Here is a 16628-nt window from a genome sequence, read left to right as displayed (position 1 = left end):
CCACAAGGTAAAGAAAGCATAATGGGAAACTAGGTAGTGAAGTTACCAAACTGGTGATTGTGTGATCAACAATTATGTTCTACTGTAAAAGAGTGACTTATCACTAAAGCTCATTTAGGGACTGTACTGTCTGTTTTCACAAGTGCATTAACTCGTTCACTAAGTGCATTTCTTTTAATGTTTGTGCTAAGTTGATTGCCTATATATGGGCCATGTTCGGATTCGCCTCTTATTAGGCCAGTGCCATAACTAGAAATGTTAGCACCCTCGGTTATAAAGAGCACCAGCCCACCCCAACACACAATGGGGTAGATGTATTAAGCCTGGAGAAGTGATAAATCAGTGATAAAAAGTGATAAGTGGAAGGTGATAACGTACTAGCCAATCAGCTCCTGTCATTTATTAAACCTGTGATCATTGGCTTGTGCGCAGGGATGGACTGGGGCCAGAATTTGGCATTTGCGTGTGTGCGCTAGGCACAGGGGCACAGAGGGGGCGCACGGGCACAGCGCATGGGGGAATGCCGCAAGTTAGGGGGCGTGGACTCGCAGCACACAACCATTTCGGTTTTACTGCACAGTACAGACGGGGGCAGTGGTGTGCCGTGTCTGCGCATTTCAAACAGGCACTTCTGGTGGCGGGGGGCACAAACAGATAGCCGTGAGCTGCGCTACGTGCAGCCTTCCCGGCATCTCTGTGATTGGACCGGCCCACCTGCCCATCGTCCCTTCTGGCATTTGCCAGAAGTGCCAGATGGGCAGTTCGGCCCTGCTGGTGCGTTATCACCTTCCGCATATCACTTCTTTATCACTGCTTCATCACTTCTCCAGGCTTAATACATCTGCCCCATTATCTCTTAACCTGGGACAAAAAAATAGTTCAATTTACTATTCTTCTGTCTGTGATGGGCTGACAGATAAGTGGCCTGTTCACTGAGCGCTGAGACAAATTGGATGTTGTGTATATTTCTTCCAAGGTGAACTTTAAATGGAGGTGCATAGAAGCAGAATTATGTAATAAAAAAATAATCAACTGTATACAATATTACAAGCCAAAGGGCTTTTTTAAGGGAACATGATTAGAAAGGGACTTGTGGAGAAGTCTGATATCACCTAGGGGGCATGTGAAGGAGTCTGATGTCGCCTTACGGGGCATGTGGAGGAGTCTGATGTGGCCTAAAGGGCATGTGGAGGAGTCTATTGTTGCTTAGAGGGCATTGTGGAGGAGTCTGATGTCGCCTGGGGGGCATTATGGATGAGTCTGATGTCACCTAGGAGGCATGTGGTGGAGTCTGATGAGAAGTTGTGCTGCAGAAGTTAGGCTTAGCAGATATTTTCAAGGTGATATTAGAGTCAGTTATTTTTAGTCTATGGGTTGACAATCAGGAGTGAGCAGACAACCTGTCTTTTAAAAGAACAGGGATCTATCAAAGTCTGATGTTCACAACTTATGTTTGTGGAAGTATCTCATGCCACAAACAAAGGAAATTTCTGAGGACCTCAGAAGGAGAGTTGTTGATGCCCATTAGGCTGGAAAAGGTTACAAAACCATCTCTAAAGAGTTTGGACTCCACCAATCAACAGTCAGACAGATTATGTACAAATGGAGGAAATTACAGACCATTATTACCCTCCCCAGGAGTGGTCGACCAAAAAAGATCACACCAAGAGCAAGGCGTCTAATAGTTTGCAAGGTCACAAAGGAACCCTAGGTAGGTAGCAACTAAAGGCCTTTCTCTCATGTCCTAGGGGATACTGGGATGGTAAGAGTTAGCATGGGATATAGATGGAGTCCATTGGAGCCTGGCACTTTAAAAATTATTCAGTGTGCTGGCTTCTCCCCTCTATGCCCCTCCCGCAGACTCGGTTTAGAAAAATGTGACCAAGGAGTTGGGTGCATTCTCTGGAGCTCCAGAGAGGTTTTCTTCAAAGCTTTATTTTAGTTTATTATTTTCAGGCAGTACTGGCTAGCACCAGTCTGCCTGCGCCGTGGGACTGGCGAATCCGTGCTGACAGGACATAGCTCCTGAGGTTTTGTTTCACGTTACCCCCAGCGTGTGCGCACTCCAACAGCATGCCGCCACCCTTAACAGAGCTGAAGACGCTGGAGTGGTGAGTACAGGCACAGGGGTCCCGGTAAGCGGGCCCCCGGTTACAATGGCGGCAAAAGGGCATGGCAGGCACTCAGCGCTGTAGTGCCCGCTGCACGTACCCACACTGGCGCTGTCATAGAAAAGGGGTCTTAACCCCGTTTTCTGTAAACTTGGAGTGATTGCCAGTATAATCTATGCAGGGACCACGCGCCATTAAGGGGGCGGGGCTTCCCAGAGAGCGGGACCAGCAGCTCAGAGGCTCCATTTCCAGGCTGCATGCAGGGAAGCGCTGCTCCTTCATGGCCCCTAAAAACACACCTTATACTGGTACCAGGGGGTTTTGTAGACGGGGAAGGGGAGGAATATATTATATATATATATATATATATATATATATATATATAAATAAACTAGTTACCTTATTAAGGCTCTAGTTTCTGACCGGCAAAGCATTTAGCTGATAGAGGCAGCGGTATGCTGATTCTCTTCCTCTCTGTTTCACTCCATCCAGGCTTACACTGGGAATCTGTTTTATTCACTGCTCCTGTGTGTGTGTTCTGCTGTATGAACGTCTGTCAAGAAGGTAATCCTGACAAGAAATTTCAAACCCCTAAGCAGTTGCTAAACACCTTCCCTTTCCCCCTTGAGAATAGGAAGGTGTGGGAGAATCCTCCAATTGTGGATACTTCAGTGTCCAGGCTGTCATGTAAGATTGTGCTGCCTGTCCCTGGTACTATATCCTTAAAAGACCCTGCTGACTGTAAAATTGAGACTACACTCAAATCCATTTACACTGCAGTGGGAGTCGCACAGAGACCCACCATTGCTTGTGGTTGGATCACAAGGACCATTGTTAAATGGTCTGCTAACATCATAGAGGATTTTGTAACCATACCTCAAGATGAGCTACTAACACTCCTACAACATATTCAGGATTCAACTAACTTCATGAGTGAGGCAGTTAAGGAGATTAACATTATCAACTCATGCTCTACTGCTATGGCTGTGTCGGCATGCAGCGCTCTGTGGCTGCAACAGTGTACAGTGGACGCCGACTCCAAAAAGGGCGTTGAAAACCTTCCTTTCTCTGACGTCCTAAGTGGATGCTGGGCCTCCGTAAGGACCATGGGGAATAGCGGCTCCGCAGGAGACTGGGCACAACTATAAAGAAAGCTTTAGGTCTAACTGGTGTGCACTGGCTCCTCCCACTATGACCCTCCTCCAGACTTCAGTTAGAATCTTATGCCCGGCTGAGCTGGATGCACACTAGGGGCTCTCCTGAGCTCCTAGAAAGAAAGTATATTTAGGTTTTTTATTTTACAGTGAGATCTGCTGGCAACAGACTCACTGCAGCGAGGGACTAAGGGGAGAAGAAGCGAACCTACCTAACAGGTGGTAGTTTGGGCTTCTTAGGCTACTGGACACCATTACCAGAAGGATCGACCGCAGGACCCGACCTTGGTGTTCGTTCCCGGAGCCGCGCCGCCGTCCCCCTTACAGAGCCAGAAGCATGAAGAGGTCCGGAAAATCGGCGGCAGAAGACTTCGGTCTTCACCAAGGTAGCGCACAGCACTGCAGCTGTGCGCTAATTGCTCCTCATGTACACCTCACACTCCGGTCACTGATGGGTGCAGGGCGCTGGGGGGGGGGGGGGGGCGCCCTGAGGGCAATATATGACACCTTGGCTGGCAAATCTACATCATATATAGTCCTAGAGGCTATATAGATGTAAAAATACCCCTGCCAGTATTCCAGAAAAGCGGGAGAAGTCCGCCGGAAAAGGGGCGGGGCCTTCTCCCTCAGCACACTGGCGCCATTTTTCCCTCACAGTTCCGCTGGAAGGAAGCTCCCTGGCTCTCCCCTGCAGTCTGAAACCTACAGAAGGGTAAAAAAGAGAGGGGGGGGGGGGCACTAAATTTAGGCGCAGGATATATATATATATATAGATATAGATATATAAAAAGCAGCTATAAGGGAAAACACTCATTTATAGTGGGATCCCTGTGTTATATAGCGCTCTGGTGTGTGCTGGCATACTCTCTCTCTGTCTCCCCAAAGGGCTTTGTGGGGTCCTGTCCTCTGTCAGAGCATTCCCTGTGTGTTTGCGGTGTGTCGGTACGGCTGTGTCGACATGTTTGATGAGGAGGCTTATGTGGAGGCGGAGCAGATGTCTGTAAATGTGATGTCACCCCCTGCGGGGTCGACACCTGAGTGGATGGTGCTGTGGAAGGAATTACGCGACAGTGTCGACTCCTTGCATAAAAGGTTTGACGACATACCTAATGTGGGACAGCCGGCTTCTCAGCCTGTGCCTGCCCAGGCGTCTCAAAAGCCATCAGGGGCTCTAAAACGCCCGCTACCTCAGATGGCAGACACAGATGTCGACACGGATACTGACTCCAGTGTCGACGACGATGAGACTAATGTAACTTCCAGTAGGGCCACACGTTACATGATTGAGGCAATGAAAAATGTGTTGCACATTTCTGATGTTACCCCCGGTACCACAAAAAAGGGTATTATGTTTGGAGAGAAAAAACTACCAGTAGCTTTTCCTCCATCTGAGGAGTTAAATGAAGTGTGTGAAGAAGCGTGGGCTTCCCCTGATAAGAAGCTGGTAATTTCTAAGAGGTTACTAATGGCGTACCCTTTCCCGCCAGAGGATAGGTCACGTTCGGAAACATCCCCTAGAGTGGATAAAGCGCTCACACGCTTGTCAAAGAAAGTGGCACTACCATCTCCGGATACGGCCGCCCTGAAGGAATCTGCTGATAGAAAGCAGGAGGCTATCCTGAAATCTATATATACACACACAGGTGTTATACTGAGACCAGCTATTGCTTCAGCATGGATGTGCAGTGCTGCAGCTGCATGGTCAGATTCCCTGTCAGAAAATATAGATACCCTAGACAGGGACACTATATTGCTAACCGTAGAGCATATAAAAGACGCACTTTTATACATGAGGGATGCACAGAGGGATATTTGCCGGCTGGCATCCAAAATTAGTGCAATGTCCATTTCTGCCAGGAGACATGGAAGTTCTGCCTTATAAGGGTGAGGAGTTGTTCGGGGATGGTCTCTCGGACCTCGTTTCCACAGCAACAGCTGGGAAGTCTACATTTTTACCCCATGTTCCCTCACAGCCAAAGAAAGCACCGTATTATCAGGTACAGTCCTTTCGGCCCAATAGGGGCAAGCGGGTTAAAGGCGCGTCCTTTCTGCCCAGAGGCAGAGGTAGGGGAAAAAAGCTGCAGCATACAGCCAGTTCCCAGGAGCAAAAGTCCTCCCCCGCTTCCTCTAAGTCCACAGCATGACGCTGGGGCTCCACAGGCGGAGCCAGGTACGGTGGGGGCCTGTCTCAAAAATTTCAGCAATCAGTGGGCTCGCTCACGGGTGGATCCCTGGATTTTTCAGATAGTATCTCAGGGGTACAAGCTGGAATTCGAGACGTCTCCCCCCCGCCGTTTCCTCAAATCTGCCTTGCCAACCACTCCCTCAGGCAGGGAGGCAGTGTTACAGGCAATTCACAAGCTGTATTCACAACAGGTGATAGTAAAGGTACCCCTACTTCAACAAGGACGGGGTTACTATTCCACAATGTTTGTGGTACCGAAACCGGACGGTTCGGTGAGACCCATTTTAAATTTGAAATCCTTGAACACATATATAAAAAAATGCAAGTTCAAGATGGAATCGCTCAGGGCGGTTATTGCAAGCCTGGACGAGGGGGATTACATGGTATCACTGGACATCAAGGATGCTTACCTGCATGTCCCCATTTACCATCCTCACCAGGAGTACCTCAGATTTGTGGTACAGGATTGTCATTACCAATTCCAGACGTTGCCGTTCGGTCTATCCACGGCTCCGAGGGTCTTTACCAAGGTAATGGCCGAAATGATGATACTCCTTCGAAAGAAGGGAGTTTTAATTATCCCGTACTTGGACGATCTCCTGATAAAGGCGAGGTCCAGAGAGCAGTTGTTGGTCGGGGTAGCACTATCTCGGGAGGTGCTTCAACAGCACGGCTGGATTCTAAACATTCCAAAGTCGCAGCTGGTCCCTACGACACGTCTACTGTTCCTGGGGATGGTTCTGGACACAGTCCAGAAAAAAGTGTTTCTCCCGGAGGAGAAGGCCAAGGAGCTGTCATCTCTAGTCAGAGGCCTCCTAAAACCAAAACAGGTGTCGGTGCATCACTGCACGCGGATCCTGGGAAAGATGGTAGCTTCCTACGAAGCGATTCCATTCGGCAGGTTTCATGCAAGAACCTTTCAGTGGGACCTGTTGGACAAGTGGTCCGGATCGCATCTTCAGATGCATCGGCTGATAACCCTGTCTCCAAGGACAAGGGTGTCTCTGCTGTGGTGGCTGCAGGGTGCGCATCTTCAAGAAGGCCGCAGATTCGGCATACAGGACTGGGTCCTGGTGACCACGGATGCCAGCCTTCGAGGCTGGGGGGCAGTCACACAGGGAAGAAACTTCCAAGGACTATGGTCAAGTCAGGAGACTTCCCTGCACATAAATATTCTGGAACTAAGGGCCATTTACAATGCCCTAAGTCAGGCAAAACCCCTGCTTCAAAATCAGCCGGTACTGATCCAGTCAGAAAACATCACGGCGGTCGCCCATGTAAACCGACAGGGCGGCACGAGAAGCAGGATGGCGATGGCAGAAGCCACAAGGATTCTCCGATGGGCGGAAAATCACGTGTTAGCACTGTCAGCAGTGTTCATTCCGGGAGTGGACAACTGGGAAGCAGACTTCCTCAGCAGGCACGACCTCCACCCGGGAGAGTGGGGACTTCATCCAGAAGTCTTTCAGATGATTGTAAACCGTTGGGAAAGGCCACAGGTGGACATGATGGCTTCCCGCCTAAACAAAAAGCTAGAAAAGTATTGCGCCAGGTCAAGAGACCCGCAGGCGATAGCTGTGGACGCTCTAGTGACACCGTGGGTGTACCGGTCGGTTTATGTGTTCCCTCCTCTTCCTCTCATACCAAAGGTACTGAGGATAATACGGAGAAGAGGAGTAAGAACTATACTCATTGTTCCAGATTGGCCAAGAAGAGCTTGGTACCCGGAACTTCAAGAAATGATCTCAGAGGACCCATGGCCTCTACCGCTCAGACAAGACCTGCTGCAGCAGGGGTCCTGTCTGTTCCAAGACTTACTGCGGCTGCGTTTGACGGCATGGCGGTTGACACCGGATCCTGAAGGAAAAGGGCATTCCGGAGGAAGTCATTCCTACGCTGATTAAAGCTAGGAAAGAAGTAACCGCAAACCATTATCACCGCATATGGCGAAAATATGTTGCGTGGTGTGAGGCCAGGAAGGCCCCAACGGAGGAATTTCAGCTGGGCCGTTTCCTGCACTTCCTACAGTCAGGGGTGACTATGGGCCTTAAATTGGGTTCCATTAAGGTCCAGATTTCGGCTCTATCGATTTTCTTCCAGAGAGAACTGGCTTCACTACCTGAAGTTCAGACTTTTGTTAAGGGAGTGCTGCATATTCAGCCCCCTTTTGTGCCTCCAGTGGCACCTTGGGATCTCAACGTGGTGTTGGATTTCCTAAAGTCACATTGGTTTGAGCCACTGAAAACCATGGATTTGAAATATCTCACGTGGAAAGTGGTCATGTTGTTGGCCTTGGCTTCGGCCAGGCGTGTATCAGAATTGGCAGCTTTGTCATGTAAAAGCCCTTATCTGATTTTCCATTTGGATAGGGCAGAATTGAGGACTCGTCCCCAGTTTCTCCCTAAAGTGGTATCAGCTTTTCATCTGAACCAACCTATCGTGGTGCCTGCGGCTACAAAAGACTTGGAGGCTTCCAAGTTGTTGGACGTAGTCAGGGCCCTGAAAATATATGTTTCCAGGACAGCTGGAGTCAGAAAGACTGACTCGCTATTTATCCTGTATGCGCCCAACAAGTTGGGTGCACCTGCTTCAAAGCAGACTATTGCTCGCTGGATCTGTAGTACGATTCACCTTGCACATTCTGCGGCTGGACTGCCGCATCCTAAATCAGTGAAAGCCCATTCCACGAGGAAGGTGGGCTCTTCTTGGGCGGCTGCCCGAGGGGTCTCGGCTCTTCAACTTTGCCGAGCAGCTACTTGGTCGGGGTCAAACACGTTTGCTAAATTCTACAAGTTTGACACCCTGGCTGAGGAGGACCTAGAGTTTGCCCATTCGGTGCTGCACTCTGCAGTCTCCCGCCCGTTTGGGAGCTTTGGTATAATCCCCATGGTCCTTATGGAGTCCCAGCATCCACTTAGGACGTCAGAGAAAATAAGAATTTACTCACCGGTAATTCTATTTCTCGTAGTCCGTAGTGGATGCTGGGCGCCCATCCCAAGTGTGGATTGTCTGCAATACTTGTACATAGTTATTGCTTAACTAAAGGGTTATTGTTGAGCCATCTGTTGAGAGGCTCAGTTGTTATCATACTGTTAACTGGGTATTGTATCACGAGTTATACGGTGTGATTGGTGTGGCTGGTATGAGTCTTACCCGGGATTCAAAATCCTTCCTTATTGTGTCAGCTCTTCCGGGCACAGTATCCTAACTGAAGTCTGGAGGAGGGTCATAGTGGGAGGAGCCAGTGCACACCAGTTAGACCTAAAGCTTTCTTTATAGTTGTGCCCAGTCTCCTGCGGAGCCGCTATTCCCCATGGTCCTTACGGAGGCCCAGCATCCACTACGGACTACGAGAAATAGAATTACCGGTGAGTAAATTCTTATTTTCACGGGGGAGGCTTTGTTTGGTGAGGAACTGAACATGTGGATTTCACAAGCTACTGCCAGAAAGTCCACCAATCTGCCATCAGCGACTCCTCCGGCCAGATGTGCCTATCCCAGCCCCTCTCTCCAGTCCTTTTATGTGGCCAGATTTAGGGGCAGAGCCAGAGGTGCTTCTAATGCTGCTCGGGGAAACCGATGTAAAACACGCAGACCAGCGGCCGCTGGTTCCCTGGAACAGAGTTCAAGCTCTGCCTCTACGAAGCCCTACGCCTGACTGTTGGCCCCAGCCTCAAGGGGAAGTTCAGGTGGGTGCTTGCCTCAAATATTTCAGCCATTTGAGGGCATAATACTGCTGGGATCCTTCGGTGAGAGACCTTGTCTCCCAGTTATACTGGTTGGAATTTCAGCAGCTCCTTCCTCACAAATTCTTCAGATCTGGCTTACCAGCTTCACCTGTGTCCAAGGTTACCTTGCTAGAGGCCATCCAATAACTGTAACAAATGCAGGTAATTGTTCCAATTCCCCCTCTACTCAGAAACAAGGCCTTTTATTCCAGCCTGTTCATGGTACCGAAGCCGGACGGTTCATCCCAGTCAATCTTGAACCTCAAATCTCTGAATCCATACCTAAGGGTGTTCAAGTTGAAGATGGAATCCCTCACAGCAGTGATTTCAGGCCTGGAAGAGGTGGAGTTCCTGGTGTCCCTGGATATCAAGGATGCGTATCTTCACATCCCAATATGGCCGCCTCATCAGGCTTACCTCAGGTTTGCCCTACCCTTTGACCTATCCACGGCTCCATGGGTGTTCACAAAGGTGATGGCGGAGATGATGCTTCAACTCCGCGTAAGGGGTGTGAACATTGTTCCACACTTGGATGATCTCCTCCAACATCAGGCCATGCAGGTCCAGTCAGACAACCCCATGGCAGTGGCATACATAAATAAACAAGGAGGAACAAAAACCAGGGCCGCAATGCGAGAGGTGTCCAGGATACTCCTCTGGATGGAACGCAATGCCAGGGCCATGTCTGCCATCTTCATTCCAGGAGTGGACAACTGGGAAGCAGACTTCCTCTGCAGGCACGACCTGCACCCGGGGGAGTGGGGCCTTCACCCACAGGTGTTTCAGCTGTTGGTGCAATGGTGGGGCTGCCCGCTGATCGACATGATGGCTTCTCGACTCAACAAGAAGCTGTGTCGATACTGCTCCAGGACAAGGGATCCACTGGCTGCAGCAGTGGACGCTCTGACGGCGCTGTTGATTTACCAGTTCGTCTATCTGTTCCCTCCAATTCCTCTCATTCCCAGGGTCCTAAAGAGACTAAAAAGGGAAAACGTTCAGGAAATTCTGATTGCCCCGGATTGACCTCGCTGGGCCTGATATGCGGACCTCCTGGCCATGTCCCTCGAAGAGCCCCAGCCTCTTCCGCTTCAAAAGGACTTTCTTCTGCAATGTCTGTTCATCTATCCAGACTACCGTGGTTACATTTGACAACATGGTGGTTGAAAGAGAGATCTTAGCCCGAAAAGGACTTCCCGCCAAGGTTATCTCGACTATGGTCCAGGCTAGGAAGGTGGTCATATCTAAGCATTACCACCGCATCTGGAAAAAGTATGATTCCTGGTGTGAGAGTCAACAGTACTTCACTGCAGATTTTCATCTGGGCAAGTTCTTGCTCTTTTGCTGCAAGCTGGTGTGGATATGGGCTTTCGTTTAGGATCCATTAAGGTTCAAATCTCGGCCCTGTCTCTTTTCTTCCAGAAACAGTTGGCTGTTCTCCCGGAAGTCCAGACATTCTTGAAAGGTGTCCTTCGTATTCAGCCACCCTTTATACCTCCTACGGCACCGTGCGATCTCAATTTGGTCCTGACTTTTCTCCAATCTGAATGGTCTGAGCCATTACACCGGGTGGACATGAAATACTTGACATGGAAGACTGTCATGTTTACCTTGACCTCAGTGAGGCGTGTCTCGGTATTGGGGGTCTTATCCTGTTAGAGCCCTTATCTGGTGTTTTACGAGGATAGAGCGGAGCTCAGGACTCGCACGCAGTTTCTGCCTAAGATTGTCGGCATTTCACATCAACCAGCCGATAGTGGTTCCTGTGTTGTCTGACATGTCAGGTTCCTCAAAATCCTTGGATATTGTTTGGGCTTTGAAGGTGTATGTCAAGAGAACTACTCGTCACCAGAAATGTAATTTCCTCTTTGTTCTCTATGATGCTACGAAGATTGGCTGTTCTGCTTTGAAGCATTCGATTGCTCATTGGTTCTGGATGACTATCCAACAGTCTTACTCTTCGGCAGCCTTGCCGCTTTTGAGTTCTGTTCAGGCCCACTCCACAAGGCCGGTGGGTTCTTCCTGGGCGGCTACCCGTGGTGTCTCGGCTTTGCAGTTATGCCGAGCTGCTACTTGGTCTGGTTCAAACAATTTTGTAAAGTTTTACAGGCTCGATACCATGGCTACTGAGGATTTTCAGTTTGGTCGCTCGGTTTTGCAGGGGTCTCAGCACTCTCCCACCCATTCTGGCAGCTTGCTTTGGGACATCCCCATGGTAACTCTTACCATCCCAGTATCCCCTAGAACATGAGAGAAAATAATTTCTTTTCTTCTAGTCCGTAGGGGATAATGGGCGCCCGCCTCGGTGCTTCGAATTTTTCTGCAAGAGTTGTTCTTGTGTGTTTACTGTTTGGGTCTGCTGTTGCTGTCCCTAGTTTCAAGTTGTGGATTGCGCTGCTATCCTCTTGTTATGCTATGTGCTGGCTCGTATCTCACCACTTTTTCTTATCTGTTTTCCTCCTCTCAAAGAATGTCAATCTTCTCGGGCACAGTTTTCCTAGACTGAGTCTGCAAAAGGGGCATAAAGGGGAGGAGCCAGCACACTGAAGAATTTTTTAAGTGCCAGGCTCCAATGGACCCCATCTATACCCCATGGTAACTCTTACCATCCCAGTATCCCCTATGGTCTAGGGAAAAAAGGATTACCGGTAGGTATTAAATTCCTATTTTCTCACATTAGCAAATGTTAATGTTCATTAGTCCACTATCAGAAGGACACTGAACAACAATGGTGTGCATGGCAGGATAGCAAGGTGAAAGTCGCTGCTCTTCAAAAAGAACATTGCTGCCCGTCTGCAGTTTGCTAAAGATCACCTGGACAAGCCAGAAGGCTATTGGGACAATGTTTTGTGGACAGATGAGTTCAAAATAGAGTTTTTTGGTTTATAGGAGAAGCGTTATGTTTGGAGAAAGGAGAACACCACATTCCAGTAAAAAAACCTCATACCATCTGTGAAACATGGTGGTGGTGGTGGTGGTATCATGGGCTTGTTTTGCTGCATTTGGCCCAGGACGACTTGCCATCATTGATGGGACATTGAATTCTGAATTATATTAGAATATTCTAAAGGAAAATTTCAGGACTTCTGTCCATGAGTTTCATCTCAAGAGAACATGGGTCATGCAGCAAGACCATGACTCATGCAGCAAGACCATGACCCAAAGCACACAAGAATGTTTAAAGAAGAATAAATATAAAGTTTTGGAATGGCCAAGTCAAAGTCCTGACCTTAATCCAATCAAAATGTTGTGGAAAGATCTGAAGCAAGCAGTTTATGGGAGGAAACTCACAAACATAACAGATTTGAAGCTGTTTTGAATGGGGTAAAATTCCTCCAAGCCGATGATATACAATTGGCAGAAACATTTACATGCAGTTATTGCTGCACAAGGGGGTCATACCAGATACTGAGAGCAAAGGTTCACATACTTTTGTGACTCACAGATGTGTGATATTTGGTCATTTTTTTCAATAAAAAAAAAATGAGCGCTTCTAATTTTTTGTCTCATTTGTTTGATTTGGTTCTCTTTATCTACTTTTAGGTTGTGAAAATCTGAGGTAGTTTTATGCCAAATTTCAGCATAAATATAGAAAATTCTGAAGGGATCACAAACTTTTAAGCACCACTGTACAACTTTCTAACAATCACGGTAACTTTCAGGTGGCAATAGACTCTTACCAGCAGGTTTTAAAATCTAATGCTTAATGTGCTTTCCTATTTCTTTATTGAATACTATAAGCTACCCTGCATACTACTGTTCACATCTTTCTCTATATAGTGATATAATTGTAGTTGCTGTGAATTGTGAAAGTGTAATGCTTTATATTACCATAATACAGATCAGGAAACATTTGTTTTTATGTTTAGGTAGAATCTATGAACCAGACAATCACCATTGAGCAGTCTCAATCTGATCGCAGCAAGAGACCGTTCCGCCTTGTTACGTAAGTCTTTCTCATCATCCTCTCAGATACAGCTGCTACTCTGCATGGTTTGTGTGTTACGTTAATATGGATATACGCGATGGATATTAAAATCATGTATTATTCATGACATACGGTAACTGACTTTTTGTTTATCGCTATGAATTTCATTATTTTAATTGGTAAGTTGAATGTGTAGGAGTAAGACATTTACAAAGTGACAACTTAATAAGCTTGTGGAAAATATAGCTTTATGTAAAGCTCTAATAATAAATGTTGATTCGCTATTGTCAACAGATTATGAAACTTAGGTTAAACAACATTGTTGAAACAACACAACCCATACTTAGCTCATGTAAATCAGTCCGTTTTTATCCAACCTTGTAAAGAACTACTTTTTGTATACAAAAATGTAAGAACCCGTCCAAAATGTTGTTGTTTTTTAAGCCAACATTGCTTTGCATCCTAGCTGGTATGTAGGGTTTGGGGACAGTGCTACTTCAGTACAGCACTGTCATTATGAATGACACTATAGGGGGTTGGTAAAGCACTCCTGACTGGGTGAGGACAGCTGACAAAACTGTGGTTAACGCTTTACATGAAGCTGGCACATTAGAGTGTAAAAGAGAAAATATCTTGAATACAATATCTGCTTCTATGAATTATATTCATTATTATTAGCATTTATTTATAAGGCACTACACATTTAACTGTGCCGTACATAGCATAATGGTTAGGCATAATTATAGCATATACCTATAGGTGTAGTTAGTGTGAAGGGGTGAAGAAGAAGAAGTAGGACATGGCTTTAAAGAGCTTACATTATAAAAGGGAAAGTGGGATCATTGAACAGTGCAAGGGGTTAGGGATGGAGGAGAGCTAAACAGATCAGGGAGAGATCTGGTAGGATAATGTCAAGAAGAAAGGTTTGAAGGAGCATTTGAAGCTTTGGATGTTGGGGGAGAGTTTAATAGAACAAAGAAGAGTGTACCATAAATTAGTAACAGCTCGGGAGAAGTCTTGGAGCTGGGAGTGGTAGGTGGTAAATAGTAGGGAGGAGAGGAAGCAGTTACGGGCAGGAGAAAGGGAGAGAGGGTGTGGAGGGAAATGAAGTTGGAGATGCTGTTTCGATGAGGATTTTAAACTGGATTCTGTAGATGATAGGGATCCAGTGGAGGGATTGGTAGAGAGAGGAGGCAGAGATAGAGTGGAGGGCAAGAAAGATCAGTCTAGCAGCAGCTCAAGAGGTAAAGAAGAAAAAGGTGGTTCGGGGCAAGACCAGAGAGAAGAATTAGTCAAGACAATAGAGGATATGGGAATGGACCAGTTTTTTAGCGCCAAGAGAGAGGAATGGTCAAATTCTTGTGATGTTCAGGAGATGGAACCAACATGAGTGGGTAAGTTATTGAATGTCGAAAGTGAATGAGGGCGGGATGTACTAAAGGAAAAATGCGGTAAAACCCCCGAAAATGGGGGTTTTACTGCATTTTCAAATGTACTAAGACCCTACTGCTGGTTTTTCGCCATCCAGGGTATCGCCATCTCTGGATGGTGATACCCTATAGAAGCCTATGGGCTTCTTATCGCCGACCGCCGCAACCCGCCGCCCCCTCCGCAGACGCCGACCCCCCCCAGCATGCCTTCTTCCAGGCAGCCCTGGTACCGGAAGGTAATCTCCTCCTCCCCCTAGCAATGCAGCCGGAGGTTCTTCCGGGTGCAGGGCGGAGGAGGAGGAGGAGTTATTTTTTAAATCGGGAGCACAAACATCCTTTGGAATTGCAGACAATTTTCAGTCAATCATAGTTTGCAGGCTTGTGTAATCTTTTTCGGATCAGACCGATAAATCACTAGTATGTATACTATAAATTGGATGCTCTCAAGAGCATTCCATCATAGAGAAATCATAAAATTGGTTGGATCATTGGTGAATTTGTTCAGGTTTGTATTCTGCATTAGAAAAAAATCAGCTCTCTAATACAGGAGCCACTGTGATTTTGGCTGTAGCAGTGTCCTGGTCATGGGAATTGTAAATTACTGATTGACATTTAAAATGTTTTCTCTTTTGTAGGGTACATTTGCCCCCAGACCAGGTAACTAAAGTAACACTGGGAAGGTTACATTTTAGCGAAACTACTGCAAATAACATGAGAAAAAAAGGAAAACCAAATCCTGATCAGAGGTACTGTGTATTCAGTGTGCTTTACTGATTGATTTAGTTCGTGTTTAGGGTCTAATTCAGCATGGATTGCTATTCAGAGAATATGCAAATTGAGCAATTATTGAGCAACTGTGCATGCGCAGCGTCCGCGTTGCGCACGTACGAGGGGTAATAGCATCAGTAAATGTGTACAGATAATAATCTCAATGTAGCCGCTGTTTGACTGACAGGAAGCCGGCATTTCTGTGCGCAAACCTGCCGTTTTCTGGATGTGTCAGACAAAAACGCTGGCGTGCCCAGGCGTTTTTGGGTAGGGTCTCTGACTCAGCGCAGACTACTTCCAGGCCATCTCAGTCACAGATTAGTGGCAGTCTTCGACCTGCGTACATTTGCTCAGACAGCAAAAAATCTTCGATGATCTGGAAATTACATATGCATCTGCGAATGGATAGCGATCTGCGATGCATTTGCTAACTTGCACGGGGAGTTTTTTCTTCCTGTGGCACCTTTCTACTCACAGACAACTGCAATTTCTCAGAATAACAATCCATGCTGAATTAGGCCCTTAGTCCATTGAAAAAGAAATCTGATATCCTATGGTCCGTAAACCCAATATACATTAATTCTGCTACCTTGTGAAACTTACATTACTACTTCTGAAGTTCTCATTTGTATTCGTTGTGCATACTGTATATAGCTCCTGCTGCTGTTTTTTTAGGTAATATTTTAGTTCAAAGTTGTTGTTGTTTTTTTTGTGTAGCTTTGTTTAATCTATTTTGTGAGAAATGTCTGGAGTTGAGGCTGTATGGGGGATCCCCTCTGTTAATCAGATCCTGTTTGTACATATCCTGGATCTAATCTGCTTCGGTTCTCATCTGTGCAGGTATTTCATGTTGGTGGTTGGTCTGTATGCTGAGAGTAAGGAATCCTCCTCTCTGGTAGTGGCTCATGTTTCTGAAAGGATCATTGTAAGGGTATGTCTGCATTTCTTTTATCTATTCTGCCTCGCACAGTACAAACACCTGTCACATTCCATAAACTATTGTCTTAGGCAAGGGCGTAGCTACCATAGGTGCAGGCAGTGCAGCTGCTATGGGGCCTAGAGCTGAGAGAAGCCTACCTTCCCTATCAAAGTTACATGTGTTATATACATTTTTTGCTATTGGGTGTTACGTAGGGATCCTTTCAAACTTTTTCCTTGGGGCCTGCAATATATCTAGGGATGCCCCTGGACTTGCTCATTGTAGTATGGTATAAGATAAACTGGAGGGCATTTTAATGTTATATTATATGAACCGGGGCACTGTAATGAGGCACAGCATGAGCAGGGAGCACTATATATCATAATGTGAATTGGGGGCACTGTGCGG

General features: G+C 46.9%; 1 protein-coding gene across 1 annotated transcript in view; it reads left to right on the top strand.

The window, feature by feature from the left end:
• The window catches only part of MYRFL (myelin regulatory factor like), a 250541-nt gene that overhangs the window by 58953 nt on the left and 174960 nt on the right, over positions 1-16628 (top strand). Inside the window, exons 8-10 of the mRNA XM_063927477.1 lie at positions 13049-13121; positions 15169-15279; positions 16142-16232. Coding sequence (XP_063783547.1) covers positions 13049-13121; positions 15169-15279; positions 16142-16232 — 275 coding nt within the window. The remainder of the gene's footprint in view (positions 1-13048; positions 13122-15168; positions 15280-16141; positions 16233-16628) is intronic.

This window comes from Pseudophryne corroboree, chromosome 6, assembly GCF_028390025.1.
Source record: "Pseudophryne corroboree isolate aPseCor3 chromosome 6, aPseCor3.hap2, whole genome shotgun sequence".
NCBI lineage: Eukaryota > Metazoa > Chordata > Amphibia > Anura > Myobatrachidae > Pseudophryne > Pseudophryne corroboree.
The sequence above is the reverse complement of the archived record's forward strand: the minus strand, read 5'-3'. Positions and strand labels throughout refer to the sequence as shown.